The sequence below is a fragment of the Ipomoea triloba genome, chromosome 10, assembly GCF_003576645.1.
Source record: "Ipomoea triloba cultivar NCNSP0323 chromosome 10, ASM357664v1".
Classification (NCBI taxonomy): domain Eukaryota; kingdom Viridiplantae; phylum Streptophyta; class Magnoliopsida; order Solanales; family Convolvulaceae; genus Ipomoea; species Ipomoea triloba.
The window spans coordinates 22207796-22224120 of NC_044925.1; the positions used below are offsets into that span (position 1 = coordinate 22207796).

General features: G+C 35.2%; 2 protein-coding genes across 2 annotated transcripts; both read left to right on the plus strand.

The window, feature by feature from the left end:
• Nucleotides 1–807: 807 nt before the first annotated feature.
• On the plus strand, nucleotides 808–5232 carry LOC116032180 (ubiquitin-conjugating enzyme E2 28-like). The gene is made up of 5 exons (XM_031274622.1): nucleotides 808–909; nucleotides 1032–1115; nucleotides 3498–3625; nucleotides 4542–4646; nucleotides 4855–5232. Exons 1-5 carry the CDS (start codon nucleotides 834–836, stop codon nucleotides 4996–4998), a joined length of 537 nt encoding a protein of 178 aa, XP_031130482.1. The 5' UTR covers nucleotides 808–833; the 3' UTR covers nucleotides 4999–5232.
• Nucleotides 5233–13265: 8033 nt separating this feature from the next.
• Nucleotides 13266–15090, plus strand: LOC116031924 (ethylene-responsive transcription factor CRF2-like). Its single transcript, XM_031274280.1, has one exon. It carries the CDS (start codon nucleotides 13824–13826, stop codon nucleotides 14835–14837), a length of 1014 nt encoding a protein of 337 aa, XP_031130140.1. The 5' UTR covers nucleotides 13266–13823; the 3' UTR covers nucleotides 14838–15090.
• The last annotated feature ends 1235 nt before the right edge of the window (nucleotides 15091–16325 follow it).

A 16325-nucleotide genomic window follows, 5' to 3' on the forward strand; every position in this document is an offset into this window, starting at 1 on the left:
GGGGGGTGGGGGTCTCATGGCAGAGTTGTGGCCTATGGGGCTCAAGGGAGGGTATGCGACTTTGTCAGGAAAAGGGGTTGTCGCGGCTGAGTGTGGAGATGGATTCTAAGGTGGTGATCGATGTGATGATGGGTAATAAATTCAAAGAAGATGATTAGAATGCCTTGGTTGAGGATTACTTGGGGCTGACAGCGCGTTTTGAGCAAGTCTCCTTCTATCATATCTCCGAGAAGGTAACAAGTGTGCTGACTACATGGTTAATATTGACCAAAATGGTGACTGAGGCACGACAATGATAGAGGAACCTCCGAAGGGGTGGTCATTCTTCTCAGGAATGATGCGAGAGGCACGTCCATTCGTAAAGTTAGATAATCTTACGAATTAGTATCTCTTTCTTCACAAAAAAAAAAAAATAATAATAATTTTGAATTAGATACCTCCTAATACCTTTATCAACACATAAGAGATAAATTTAAAAGAGAAAAATAATAAATTTTCTAAGAAAATCAATATGCATTGTATCTATATGAATTATGACATTAAAAAAATTAAAATAAAAAACAAGTATAACTCATAAAAATAACTTATAATGTAAAATATTAAATATACTTTTCCACACGTATCTTTTGATTATAAATTAATTTGTTAATTCATGATTAGGAATCCAAAAATTTGTCATTTTCTAGATGATTATTTATTTCATTTATATAATTATATAGGAATATAAAATGTTTATATAGATTATGATATTGTAATTAAAATTTAAATAATTACATTTATTGGATAAAAATAAAAATGTCCCTTTCGTTGGCTATATAAACTCATTTTGTCTGATGTGTAATCCTCCTTCGCAGTCACGCTTTCTCAGAATCTCTCATTTCGCAGTAGGAGGATCTCTCGGACTCTCAGGTGAGACCCGAACCCGAATCTTCGCCGACCCGGAAACACCACCCATCCTGTCTCTCTGTCTCTGTATGTATGTGTGTATATTTGTTGGCGGTGGAACTGATCTAGGGTTTTTGTGAATCTAGGGTTTTGGTTCGACATGGCATCGAAGCGGATTCTGAAAGAGCTCAAGGATCTGCAGAAAGATCCTCCTACCTCTTGCAGTGCCGGTATGTGTGATCCAGATTAATTGATTGTCTCCTTAAAGTTAAATTATTAATTATTAATTGTTGAGTTCTCAATTTCTTTTGACTGATTGCTGGTTCTCGAAGTTGAGGTTATTTCCCCACTTTTCCGAATCTGAATGGTTGTTTAAATTTGAATGGTGTAAAGATTCAATTTTTATCTGAGTTTGTTGGCAAATGGTGAGTGTAAAACCGGAGCTTTCATTAAGAGATGTAATTTGGACTTCTGTAACACCCCTGGGCTAGAAATGATCAGTAGCAGGAAGAATATGCTGTGAAAAGGAAGAACTCAGATTCCAGAGGGAAGAAGAGAAAAAACTGAGGGAGAAAGAGTAGTAGTTTTATTCAAGATGGATACTTTTGAAAGAGGGAAACTGACATTTTATACAAATTTTAATTGCTAATTTGGCGGCTATTCCAAATCTAAATCTCTGGGAAGCAGCTTCCACTATTCTGCAGTTGCAACAACCTTTCTTGACTCTAGCCTCAACATCTCTTCTGGAAAATAACAAATTCAATGACTAGTAGTTTAAGAACTGAATCAATACTGTTCCACTTAATTTAAGCACAATGCTGTAAAACCTACGTTTTTAGACTAGAGCTAATATTCCTCTCATAAAATATAAATGTTCAACAGTGTTGTAAAACTTAGTCTAGGCCCTAGGCGCCCCTATGCTGAGTCAATTTTTGAGTTATTCACCTTTCTAGTCAGCTGACTAGTTGGATAGACGGCCAACTTGGCCGTTTATTTTTGTTTTTTAGGGTTCTTTCGCCCAAAATGGCGTAGTTGTGAGCAAAACAACCTAAACTGGGAAGAAGTTAAATTGAAGCCAGACACAAGGAGTAAAGCAAACAACTCTTCAAACCTCAATTGCCCTTCAGCCTTTACCAGATTTGCTGACCGCCACGTAGCTTGCAACAAAGCCATCTCGATCGCAACCAAATTGACCTTCACCTTTCACTGCCCAAATGCCATCACTGGCCAACCATCGCAGCCAATTGACAGATTGAGACGAGTCAGTGAGTCACGAGTGAGGAAGCTTTGAGGCCCATTGCCCATTGCCTAGTCGTCGCGCACCATCGTTGGAGTAGTAGAGAGATTTTACCTTTTCCCACTTTTCCTATAGACTTTAAAGCTTTATTGCTGGATCACGAGCAAGGCTTTAATGCTTTAACAGCATTGCTTAAATGTTTTTTTTTTTTTTTTTTTTAAATCAAATGAAAGGCAAAATAATAACGTATTTACTAAGGCACCTCTGCGGTGCCTAGTCACTAGGCGCGCATCCACTTGATGAGTGCCTAGCGCCTTTTTATAACCTTGATGTTCAATAGCAAGTAATACTTCAACCATATCACATACAATCCATCAAAGTAGCAAATACACACACACAGCACATAATAAACCAAGTTCAAATCTCTAGCATTGTGCAGCGCTGGGCATGAGGTTGCAACACTGCTACATGGAAGGCTGCTATGCTGGGCGAATGCTGGCCTGCTGTGAATGAAGCAGCAATGGACTGCTGCAATGCTGCTGTTAAGAACTTAAGATTAGGTCTTTTTGCACAAAACCATGTCATTTTTGAGCTAAACAAATGATTTTTTTTTAAGAAGAAAAAAAAAACTGTCTAAGATCGACTTTCCCATTCTTCCCCTTGGCCTAGGGGCACCTAGCAGCTAGGCTGATTTTCACAACATTGTTTCAGCATCCCTGTTCCCTTACTCATAAAAGCTTCCTAAGACCACAATTGCAATACTGTCCACAGCACAGTTCCTTTTCAGATTCTTGTTCTCAATCAGCATATAATGCTGTTACAAGTTCATACTATCTGTTCATTTTAAAAAAAGACTGTTGTTTCAAGTGCTTGAAATTCAGGCTTTATGCAGTGTTTCTAACCATTTAATCTAGGATTGCATTCAGATCATATGTGCCGCTGGCCTTGGTTTGACATTTTAGTCCTTTGAGGGCATGAGCCTAACTGCCTATGTAGTGTAGAAAGTCCTGAATTTTTCTTTGGCATGAAATGATCCCAGATTTTCAGTGATATTATAATCATTTGCTATATTCACATTACAATATGATAGTGTTCATTTATAATGAAATCAGTGTTCACACGAGCAAATACCAATTGCACTAAAAGCATGCTCAAAGTTGGGCACCTAACTACCCCTACAAAAATCTACCTTCATACCTTGAATGTTCAGCAACTCTGCCCTCAAGCAGTGCCACATCTCCCCTGGAACACAGAGCTGTGTAGTCCCAGGCTTATAATAGTATTTGCACTTGCTTGAAACTTATTTTGAGCTTCATTGCAAACGTTATATTTTAATTCCTCCAGCTTTGTATTTTGCTCTTGATGTAACCATCAGGCCCTGTTGCTGAAGATATGTTTCACTGGCAAGCAACAATAATGGGTCCACCTGACAGTCCTTATTCAGGCGGAGTATTTCTTGTTACCATTCATTTCCCACCTGATTATCCATTCAAGCCACCTAAGGTAACCTACTAATAGCTTTAATGCAGGTATCGTTATTGCATGAGATGAACAGTGATACACAAGTGCATAGTTTGTTTCCTAAATAAGTGCATGTATTATAACCATATTCTTCAGTTTACACCTTTCCTTTCCTAGTTGGATGCCAGTGCAAAGATAACCCTTTATCCATATAAAACTAGATTTTGATTTCTTTTGCATTGGTTAATTGGGATATGCTTAGATTAACACTATAGAGTTTAATATCTCAAAAGATTATACAATTACTTTACCATTAGTACATTGTAGGTTGTTAGATCTTTCTATTCCATCTATTTCTTTCACTTGGTGATTGAACTAGTTACTCACAAATAGTACACTTAACTTTACTGAGCCATGCCTCTAAGTGGGTGCAATCATCTGAGTAGGTATGAGTTCAACTAGCTCTAGACAGCTGTGGTGACTGTTTATTTCCTTCAGGCTTTTACTAGGATAAGTGGCTCTTTTGAACATCTTGAAACTTTGCTGAGAGAAAGGATGCTTAGGTAATACTCAATTGCAATCCACGTAACAAAAGGGAAATAGAACTATTTCCATTACTTTGGAGGCACATACCTAGAAAAAATTACACCTATGGATTACTTAGAGTTGAACTTTGATCCTTGATAACAAGATTATTTTTTCATTTTATTAGACTGCTGATGTGTTCTCCATGTTGGATGTTAGCATTCTGAGTATTAATTTGAGAAACAGTGTTCTGCTCTTCTCATCCTCCTCCCTCTTTCCTTTTGACGCATTCTGGCACTCTGTACATTTTTGTTCTGCAACATTGTATTCATGAATTGTTTCTTATGCTGCGCTTTTTAATGGATTACTGATTTGTGTATGCTGGCCTTATTATGCTTATGCCATCCTTGACACTGGATGATGATTATTGCAGGTTGCTTTTAGGACAAAGGTTTTTCATCCAAATATCAACAGTAATGGGAGCATTTGTCTTGACATTTTGAAGGAACAGTGGAGTCCAGCACTTACAATCTCCAAGGTTTTTGTTTATGTTATAAGTTTCAATTGAAGTTGATACAGTATATTGAAAGAAAATATCGAGGGCCAAAATTAATAGACCAATCAGGCTAAAATGTTAGTGGGGTATAATGAATGCCGTTGAAGTGATGTTGGCAATAGTTACAGCTTGCAATTGCACATTTGGGACAGTTCCAGTTATGGTTATATGAATTTTTGTGTCACTGCAGGTGCTGCTGTCTATCTGCTCTCTGCTAACGGACCCGAACCCTGATGATCCTCTGGTGCCAGAGATTGCTCACATGTACAAGACGGACAGGAGCAAGTACGAGACAACTGCCCGGAGCTGGACCCAAAAGTACGCCATGGGTTAGTTGCTGCATTGTGAGAGAGGAGAGAGCTCATTTCCTTTGTGACTTTGCTCACTCACTATATAAATATATATATTATATATAACTTATGAAAATGAAGTGTATGTGTCCCATATAGATAAATGAACTTTAGGGGAAAGGTTGAACCTGCCCCTGTTGAAAACTCTCTGCTTTATGCTTGTAATGCAAATTCTGTTGTTCAAAACTCTGTGTGGGGATCTTAACATTTAATTTCTTCTAAATGCTGAAGTCATCAGTATTTATGTTTGCAAAATTGGTGATAGAGATGCTACCTATTTGCTCTGTCAGTCGGACAAAAAAGTTTAAAAATACTGGAGCAGATGAAATGAGAATAGGGTCTTGTAAAAAGTGGGATTAATTAATTTTAGTCATCTATCAGGTTCATTAATAGTAAGAGTTTTAGTAAAAAAAAAATGTGGTTAATTTTATAATTATTGAAAATTTTTAAAAATATGATTCATTTTATAATTTATTTAAATTTAAAAGTTTAATAATGATAAGATGCTAACCTTAGATTTATTAAGTTGGAGGGTGTGAAAGTGTTCACATTTTTTTTATGAGGGGGTGTTTTTATTTTATGGCACAGATTTGTTCACATAGACTCATGGGAAGGGGTAGGGGTATATATATATATATATATATATATATATATATATATATGAGACAGGATTGTATGATAAATTAAAAGATGAGGGCTGATCTCAACTGTCTATCAGGTTTATCAATGATAAAATTTAGTAATGGAGATGAACGGTGTAGATGTGTTTATACTTTTTACAATGGAGATTTTCTTTGGTCACTTAAAAATGGAGTAATATATTTTTAGTTAAGAGAATGGGCTGAATGAAGCTTGCGGACAACAAATGTCCAACATAATTCTGGTAAAAAGGGAGAGGGAAGGGAATAAAGCCAAAAAGAGGTGCTGCCGTTCCACAAAAGCAGTTAAAACCAAACAGTTTTTTAATACTGTAATCTGTGGGCACCAAAGTTAACAAGGATGGGGTGTTACGTGTCAGCTAGTTGACGGTTGAACTTTAGCCGCGCAGGTAACGGAATAACCGATTAATCCTGGGCCCTATTGGGCTCAAGTAATCTAGAGTAAACTAGTAAAGTATGGAGAGAAACAAGTTGAAACATGAGATTGTGAAGAAGAAACTTGGAAGTTAGAAAAAACATGAAGAAGAAATCGTGCTTGGACGCAGGTAATGGCAAAAAAGAGTGAAAATTGATAAAAATGGGTTAATAAAATTGACTGTGAAAATTGAAATCCTTAGGGTGTGTTTGGTTCACACGTGGGAATCACCGAATCGGTATCGGTATGGGTATCAAATACTTGGTGAGGGTAATGAGTTTTGGTGAAAGTATTTTGCATGTTTGGTAGTATGGTGGAATGAGAATAATTATTAATAGTTGGGGAAGAAATGAGGAAGTGGAACGAAACTCTTATTTCATTAGGGTATGAATTTTTCAACTAATGGGGTATTCCAAACCCATAGTAATATTCTAAAAAAACCTATCAACCAAACAATAACAATCACTTTGATACCCATACCTTATGGCTAAACCCATCAACCAAACACACCCTTAGAATGATCTTAAAAAAAAAACTATATTTGAGTGTTAAGAAAGAATAGCCCAAATAAATAATAATATCTCAAATAGAGTCCAACTCATAATACTAACCCATAAACTATGATCCAAATTATATTGACCGAACCCTCTCACATAGGTGTTACCCTAATGTAAAAGTTAAATTTTACCCGTGCAACTAGAAATTTAAACCAGATGTTGAGATTTTACTCATTCACCATTATTTAAACTAAATTAATGAATACATATTTTACTCATTCATTCAACACTGTTAATTTTTATTCAAACTAATTAACCAAAACATCATGAACAAAGAAAATTGGAAACAAACATAGGTATACAATTAAAGAATTAAGTAAAATATACAAGATACTATATTAAACAGACTTAGAGTATAAAAAAAAAAAAGTAAAATGTATTAGTTAACTTAACAATAAATTACACTAACACATTTTCTATTCTGATTACAACCTTAGGATTTTATATAACCTAAAAAATTGTGAGGAATGCAATTAATGCAAGATGAATATTGAATACTGGGACTGGGGCTGGGGCTTATTGGCTTGGCATGCAAGGCAAGTAGGCAAGAATGGTGTGTCTGGCACATAGGTCAAAGAGCATAATTAATTAACCTCGAACGCCACACACTCCAACTTGCAAATTAATGAATCCAAAAAACATAACATCAGTTGCAGGTTTGTTATTAAAGAGTGGTCTAAAGGCTGAAGCTTTTGTCGAGTCCTCTCCTCCTATTACTTGTCCTTTTGTCTTTTGGCACTGTCCATCAACTTGAAGCTCCGCTCATCAGTCATCACCTCGCTAGGCTACCTACAATTACCATTGCCATTTACCATTTACCTTTTCCAATTGGCCGGGGGAAAACCGATAAACACACTGCCAAAATATCTACCAGAATTCAACCCAGAAACTTTCCAACTTTTACAGTGGGATAGGATATACTATGTGCACAGAGATCGATTCAGTAAATTTTTTTATTTTTTGAAAATGAAGGCATTAGATTAAATCATGATAAAGAGCACTACAGATGAAAGATGGAGGGGTGGCAAACAACTCCAAACGTTCAGGCTTGGCTTAGAAACAGATTTTCTAACTAAGAAATGGGCCGTCTGATTCTCAAAACGTTTGACAAACGAGACGTAGCTGTAAGCAAAAGTACTCAGGTACATCTTTTACATCCAATAAGAGTAGATCAAAAGAAGAAAGAGATGCAAGAGAATTAAGACCCTGAACAACTAACAAAGAATCTGTCTGATCTCTACATGCAAGTGATCCAGATGTTGAGATTTTGACCAGTTGAGGGCTTCCCTTATAGCTAAGGCTTAAATTTTCTAAAGCATTGATAATATAGTTGAAATTTAAAATTATAATGTTTATGATGAACTAGGATACGTTATAAATTACAATACAATGTTTATGATGAATTACGAGATATATAGTCAGAGCCAAATAAAGTGAAATGTTGTTAGGTAACTTACAATATAATGTTTATGATTAACTATGAGATAGGGAAGGACTTAGCCAAATAAAGATGATATTAAATTTTGAGGGACAACCAATTAAGCTACTTACACATTTTCTAATTTTTATATACATTTCATTTTTATATATAAGTTACTACTATATATCATATATATATATCAACTAATAAGAGCTAATAAAGTTAGGTCAATAACTGGTCCAATTGTTTGTTGAAATGAATAATTCATATTATTTTGTTTTCATGCATGCATAAACTAGAATAATGAATGGTTCATATTATTTTGATTTTAATATTTTTTTTAATTTTTCTTACTTTACCCTCTATTACACCATTTACTTTTCTTAACTACCCCGCATTCCGTTATTGTAAGCTTTAGTAACAAAATATTGCGTTAACTATTTATTATTTTTAATTGACTCGTTGATTTTAATAAGCAAGGTATTAGGTTCAAACCTATCTCAATTAAAATTGACATAATTGTTGAACATATACTATGAAATGTTAAAGTGAGTGGGGAGGAATGAGGGGGCAACTGCCTCAATTGTCCTCTTTCTGAATCCGCCCTGAATATGCCGTGCATACTATTATATTGTATGATTTGTTTTATCTATTTTTATATTAATATATAATGTATATAAAAACTATATATGTTTAATTCTGTACGAATATACCAAACGTTAGTTTCATGTTTTTAGCAACGAGAATTTTTCGACCAACATTATACGTTCCAAAGGTATGTAGCTTTGAGCCTTTGACCACATTCTCCTTAATTCTGTGGCTATTTGGAGGATTCTTTGTGGAATCAATTAAACTTTCAATCTTTGACTAATTAAACTTTTCACTGCAGTCTTTTCTTAGATTCTACATTTCTACGCTTTTAAATATCATCAAATATTTTAAATTAATAATATATTGATTTACGAGATTTTCATTTTATCCATAAATTTAATATAAACTACAATTATGGTCAGTATTTGCTTAGTTTTCACTTCGCATAATTAAAATTTTGAGCAAATACCAATTTTGGTCCCACTACTATTAACAAAATGACAATTTTGATTCACATATTTAATTTCTACCAATTTTGGTCCCACGACTATTGTTTTAATAATAATGCGTTTTTTTTTTAATATTAAATATGTTCCAAGTTTAGCAAAGGTTAATCCCTTTTATGTGTTCATTATTTATAATAATACAAAAGTGCAAAATGCGTTTATGATGTATTAGAAGAAGAAAACAAATAATAAAAAGTAAGCACAAAATGGTGGAGTAGAAGAGCACATATAATTAGACAAATTAAATCGGCAAATCACTGCCAGCTTTCCCTAATTCTCTTTTAATTTTGCATCTACTATACCACACGTGCTCCCAAACACGTGTGTATTTATTTATTTATTCATTATTCTAGTTTATGCATGCATGAAGACAAAATATAAATTGCATTTGATTAAAACCCACCATCTAAAAACATATATTTAAAAATTATTTTCCAGTAAGTAAAAGACAATTACGTTGCAATGTCTATAACAACTCTAAATTTCAAGTGGCTTGTGTTTGGTAATGACTAGTCTTGGTCAATAAATTTAATACGATAAGTTGACTAGATTATTATAAATTTATTCCTGCAATGACAATAATAATAATAATAATAATAATAATAATAATAATAATAATAATAATAATCCACCAAATATGCCAAAATTTGAAAATATAATATAAAGTATAATCATTTATATTAAGTGAAGACGGTTTGTGTGTTTTATGCATTGTGGTGAAGGGTTGAACGTGGTGGTACTCAACAACCCAAAAACGTTGGACCGGCCCATTTCCTAGGAATCTCATTCGTACATGTTACATTCCCACTTAGCACCTTTTTTTTTTTTTTTTTTTTTTTTTTTTTTTTTAAAATACATTAGGTTACCAATTTATGACAGAATAATTTTAAACGCTTAAAATTTCTATTCAAGATTTTTTAATACATTAAATTTCTTGGCCTTGTTGGACGATATTATTAACCCCATGAACATGAACTTGCTCTTAGGTCCATTAGGAAGTAAATTGAGTCAATTTAGTTTTGAAACTCAACGGAAACTGTACATTTATGTGTACAAGGAGGTTAACCTAAACTCAAACCTTTAATATACGTCGAACAAATCTGAAATAGATACTTCTCATTACTAGATCAATGTTTGGAAACCTTTAAGCACTCTTCCTGTTAACTTGTTTGAACAAATTTTCTAGTGAGGTTATAATATGAGCATGAGATCATAAAATGTAACAAAATGTTAAATGTAGTAGAATGTAGAATACATTTCTGTTAACGTTTTACAAATTAATATTTTGTAACAGAGTCAATAGTACTAAAAAACAAATTAATATTGTGTTTATTAATAGAAAAATAAATTCTTTATTTGGAGAAATGAAAACGATTTTATTTTTAAAAAAAGTAATTTAAAAATAGAGAATGAAAAATTGAAAATGGAAAGAATAGAAAAACTTAAAAAAAAAAAAACTGGATAATTGAAATAAATGCAACCTAGTGATTTTCTTGAATGTTTAAGGAGACATTTGATTAACTTGAGGTGTGGTTGAGTGGCAAGGGATTCATTCATCCTTAACCAAAGGTAAATGATTCGATCCTTGATTTTAAGTATGGAACAACTTTAAAGGTTTAAGGGGATGCGAGGTCCGCTAGAGAATATGTAATTTTCAACCCTTATTTTTAAGTTTTTTAAGTTTTTTTTTTGTTGGTTTGTTGTAATATTCATGAGAATCACAATCATCCATATTCTATTATTAGATTATGCAAAATTATCAAAAATGTTACATTATCCTAAAATATTTCTTAAACTAACAGTCCTAAAAGTGATATATATATATATATATATATATATATATATATATATATATATATATATATATATATATAATAGAGTACATTAAAGTTATTGGCCAAAAGTAAAAATATTGCTATAATTGATAACAAAAATTGAAATAAACTTATTGCGTCAAATTATTTATAAAAAAAAAATTATAGTTAAATACTAAATCGAGAATGGAATTTTTTTAGACAGTTACAATGTTCTCTCGGTCATTCACAACACAATCAAAGACTATTCATACACTCGTCCTATTTTAGATCAATGTTGAATCTTGTTAAATTCTTTTCGAAAACATTTATGTCGTTTTATTCCACGTTCGGTGAACTAGTTGGTCACACACTGGCTAGGGACTCTAGCTCTTAGTTTATTCGTCTTACTTGGGAGAATTCTCCCTCAGATTTTTTGTTACAATTTCTTATTTAATGCCCGTTTTATTTCCCCTTTCAAAAAAAAAAAAAAGAATGGAATCTTTTTCTTTAATATTTCAAATATTTTTGCACCATAAAATACATTAATCTCAATACTGTCAAGTCATTTCATTTGAGATTTGCCGTTTTAGGTAAGTTATGGGTGGCATAGGGAGAAAGTGAATGTGTAATTTTAGCAAAACACAGGGGCAAAACGGGGATTAAAGATTCTGCTTAATCAAAAGCTAGGTTACACATACAGTAAATACTGAGGCGTTTGGAGTTGACCGAATAAAATTAACGGAATAGAGAGCGAATTGGGGTGCCACGTGACGTGGCCACAAAATCGCAAGTCTTAACCGTATAGGCGAGTAACACCAAAAATGAAATGCTTAAATCTGTAATTATATATCAGTCCACTCCCGGCGGGCCCCACTTCCACGTTCCGTAATCTCGTCTTCATAAGATGCGGCGTCCCGTCTAAATATCTCAAACATGTCGTCTGCCTCCTGATTACAGAATCATCACCCTTGCTTAGTTGCTTATATCTAATAATATGGATGCAAGGATTTTCGTATCTAAATATTACGAATTTAATTCTTATTAACACTATTTTGACTAAATTTGTTGTATAAGATTTCTTTTTGATGTGGTTTATATTTTTTGTATAGTTTATATATTACTTTCTCCGTGAGTTCGTCTCATTTTGTTTGTCTAGTTCAATTAACGATGTTTAGTTGAAATTATTTTTATTTAAGTTTTCATAATATTAAGTTTAGTATTAGTATATAAAATTTATATATTTAAAAAATTACATTAAAATACTATTAAACAAACAAAATTTAAATTTAAAATTAATTAAAAATTACAAAATAAAATAAACAATGAAGAAAGAAATGATTTGACCAATGAAATAGTAAACATGACAAGCAAAATGAGACCGAGAAAGTATTACACAAGAGATAGATAGTCCATGTATAATCATCCATAGACTGCTTCTTTGAAAAGCGTTTGTTAAAAAAAATGAGGAGGCATCTCATAACTCCGGAGTATGCCGAAGGGACGCCCATACAAGGAAATTAATTGTTTTATAAATTTTATTGTTACAAATATTTTAGCTAAAAAAAATAAAAGGGATAAGGAGTATATGATTTATATTTGATTGGGGTATCTGTGTGGTACGGTACGCCGGATCCTATAAAACATGACTAATTCCGATCTTAAACGCTAAACATCAACTAATTAAATCACGCCTCTCACAGTCACTGAACTCATCTGCGAAAAGCATTTGTTAAAAAGAAACGAGAAGGCATCTCATAACTCCGGAGTACGCTGGAGGAACGTCCATACAAGGAAATAAATTGTTCTATAAATTTTATTGTAACAAATATTTTGTAAAAAAAGGATAAGGAGTATATAATTTATGTTTGATTGGGAGTATGTGTGTGGTACGATACGGTACACCAGATCCTATAAAATAGGACTAATTCCGATCTTAAACGCTAAACATCAACTAATTAAAGCACGCCTCTCACAGTCACTCAACTCATTTTTTAAAAGCATTTGTTAAAAAGAAACGAGAAGGCATCTCATAACTCCGGAGTATGCTGGAGAAACGCGCATACAAGGAAATTAAATTGTTGTATAAATTTTATTGTAACAAATATTTTGTAAAAAAAAAAAGATAAGGAGTATATGATTTATGTTTGATTGGGAGTCTCTGTGTGGTACCTTGGATCCTATAAAACAGGACTAATTTCGATCTTAAACACTAAACAACAACTAATTAAATCACACCTCCTACAGTCACTCACTCTTTTAAGTATAATTATTCAGCCCTACACTCACTCTTCGCCATTTCAATTTTTTCCACTCTCTCTTTCTCTTTTCTTCAGAGATTTTCCATCTCTCCAGAAAATGGAAACGGAAAAAGCTTGAAGATGGTAGTTTTTCTACCCCTTTGCTTTTACTCCAAATAGCAAGTCATACACTAACTCGCTTGATTCTCTCTCAAACACGTACGTACTGATTCCTTCCCTCCCTCCCCTTTTCTCTCTGCTTTTTCCTCTGCAAAAATTTTCTACTTTCTTTTCTTCCCTGCACAAGTGGGTCTGTTTCCTTCTTTCTTGCTCACACTTAATTCTCACCAAACACCCCATATGCGTTTTCTGTACTGTACTCATTTCACTCTTCTCCTCGCTCTCTCTCTGTAATCTTGAATTGAGTCTCCCTCCCTTAATCTCTTCTTTTTGTGTCGCTTTCCTCAAACTTTCTTCCAACATAATCAAAAGTTAAAGCGATTTGGCTGCAAGAAGCCTCGTGGGTTTGGTGTCTTTAACACTCTTATCTTTCTCTTTATTCTCCGAATCTCGAGTCTTTTTGCCCTCTACAAAGCCCCCCGTTCCAATGCGAATCTGAGGAGAAAATATGGAGAAACAACAAGCCATGTTGTCGAGTAGTGTTAAGTTCAGTGAGCACAGGCAGCAAGTATCATTGCCGTCCGGCCGGAGAAATTTGCCGGAGATTTGGCCCCGAGTTGTTCGGATATCCGTTACTGATGGTGATGCCACGGATTCCTCTGATGAGGATGAAGAGAAAGCGTGTTTTGGGAGGCGGAGAGTGAAGAGGTATGTGACGGAGCTGAGGATTCAGCCGTGTGGGAGAGGTGACGGCAACGGGAACAGTGATGGAGTTTTGAGGACGGAGGGGACGGCGGCGGCGAAGCGGCGGAAGAAGAGTGGTGCTGAGTCAGCGGCGGTGAATGGCCGGTTGAAGGCGGGTAACAATGCGCGGAAATATCGGGGCGTTAGGCAACGGCCGTGGGGCAAATGGGCGGCGGAGATAAGAGATCCTCTGCGACGTGTAAGGCTATGGTTAGGCACCTACGATACCGCCGAAGAAGCCGCTATGGTTTACGACCACGCGGCCATTCGGTTGCGTGGCCCTGACGCTCTCACCAACTTCTCCGTACCTACCACGGCGCCGCCTCCCGCTCTGGCTGATGTCAAGCCGGAGCCGGCTGACTCCGGCTACAATTCCGGCGACGATTCTCACCACCAACTCTCCCCCAAATCCGTCTTGCGATTCGCCTCCTCAGCCTCCAACGGTGACTCTCACTCTCCCCACCAAGCCCAAGCCGAAGCCGAAGCCGTCAAAATGAGCCACAGCCCTCCCTCGCCGGAAAACCTCTCCACTTTCTCCTCGCCGTTCGACACTCTATTTCCAAACGACTTGTTCGAATTCGAGGACCCGTTACCCGTACCCGTACCCGGTTTGTTCGACGAAATGGGTCTGCGTAACTACATTTTCGAAGAAGCCTGCACTGATACCTTCATCGGGTCAAGTCATGAGTTCGGGTTAGAGCAATCCACCTGGCCGGCGGACAATTACTTCCAAGAGTTTGGAGATATATTCGGGTCGGATCCTCTCGTCGCACTGTGAAAGCCCAAAATCAAATGTTTTTTTTTTCTTGGAGGTTTCAGTTTTGTTTGTGTTTAAGATTTTATTTATTTTGCGTTTAAATTAAATTAGGATTAAGTAGTGAAGTACTATGTAGCAAAGATAGGAACGGCTCCGTTACGTTAACGGTGACGGACGAGGAAGAGAGTTTTGGTTCTTATTATGGTTCGTACTTATCGTTTCCGTGGTGTAATTAAATCTATGGTTTAACTGTCCATAACATCCGTTAATCCAATTCATTATCATCTAATTACTGTTACAGTAACGGCTTACAGACTTACCAGTGGTTACGCTGCTGACGTGGTGTGGCACGTGCCCAAGAATCTTTGTATTAAACGAAAGAATAAAATGGAATTAAAATTCTTAAGCATTCAATGGTGCATGGTTACGTCGTTGACAAAGTAAATGCCAACTTATAAATCATATGTAAAGTATATTAAACGGGAATTTCGTCGTTGACAAAGTAAATGCCAACTTATAAATCATATGTAAAGTATATTAAACGGGAATTTGGAGCTTCTAGTTAGAGTTGGTCATGCTTTAACTCGAGCGTTCCTTCTTGTATTTACCATTGTTGGTTTTATGGCTGCAAGGTAATCGTACGACGGGCCAACAATTGGACTTGCATTAAATCTTTTACGAGGTGACTTGCATTAAATCCTTTACGAGGTGACCTCAAGAGTATTTATACAAGATTATCAGATGGCTGCTCAAACATTTGTACCCGACCCATCTACTGGAAAAGGGAGTCGGTTGACAAACTCTAGATACCGGGAGCTCTCCAAGCTGGGTACCCTATTCAGGGCTATCCATCAACCATAAATTGTTAAAAATATGGTGTGTTTATTAATCGGAGAAAGTAAAGAGAGACTAAAGATTCCTAGTGGTTTTAATGGAGGATGAGGTGTTTGGTGAGGCAAAACAGAGTTGGACAAGGAACCAACTGCCATCTCTGCTTCACGCAGAAGCTCTGCATCAATAAGCCACAGCTCAATTTTGCCACATATTGACCCTCCCATACACAAAGCCATCAATATTATTAATTGCAAATTTGGCCTACATTCCTTTACATCCTACAAATCAGATAACCCCATCTCCCTGCACTACATTTCACTGCATTACCTGACCCAAATCTTATGATAAAACAAAATGTCACTTTCATTTTCTTGGGAACAATTTTTTTTTTTTTTTTGACCCACCCTCCCCTCCATTCATAAAAGGAAGAAAGAAAAAGAAAAAGAATCAATAATAATATATCAGCTTTCCAGGTGGCAGGTGGTGAAAATTTTAGGATGACTAACCAGCTAGTGGTTCTACTCTTGTGATAATTTGAATTTGAATGTATTTTGTGTTAACTAAGGTTATCTTTGTTTCATGGGTTTACACAACCAGGAATGAGAATTGAAATTATAGTTAGTGTTTGGTTGACAACTTTTTAAAACACAATTATAGGATTTGATTACTTGTTCA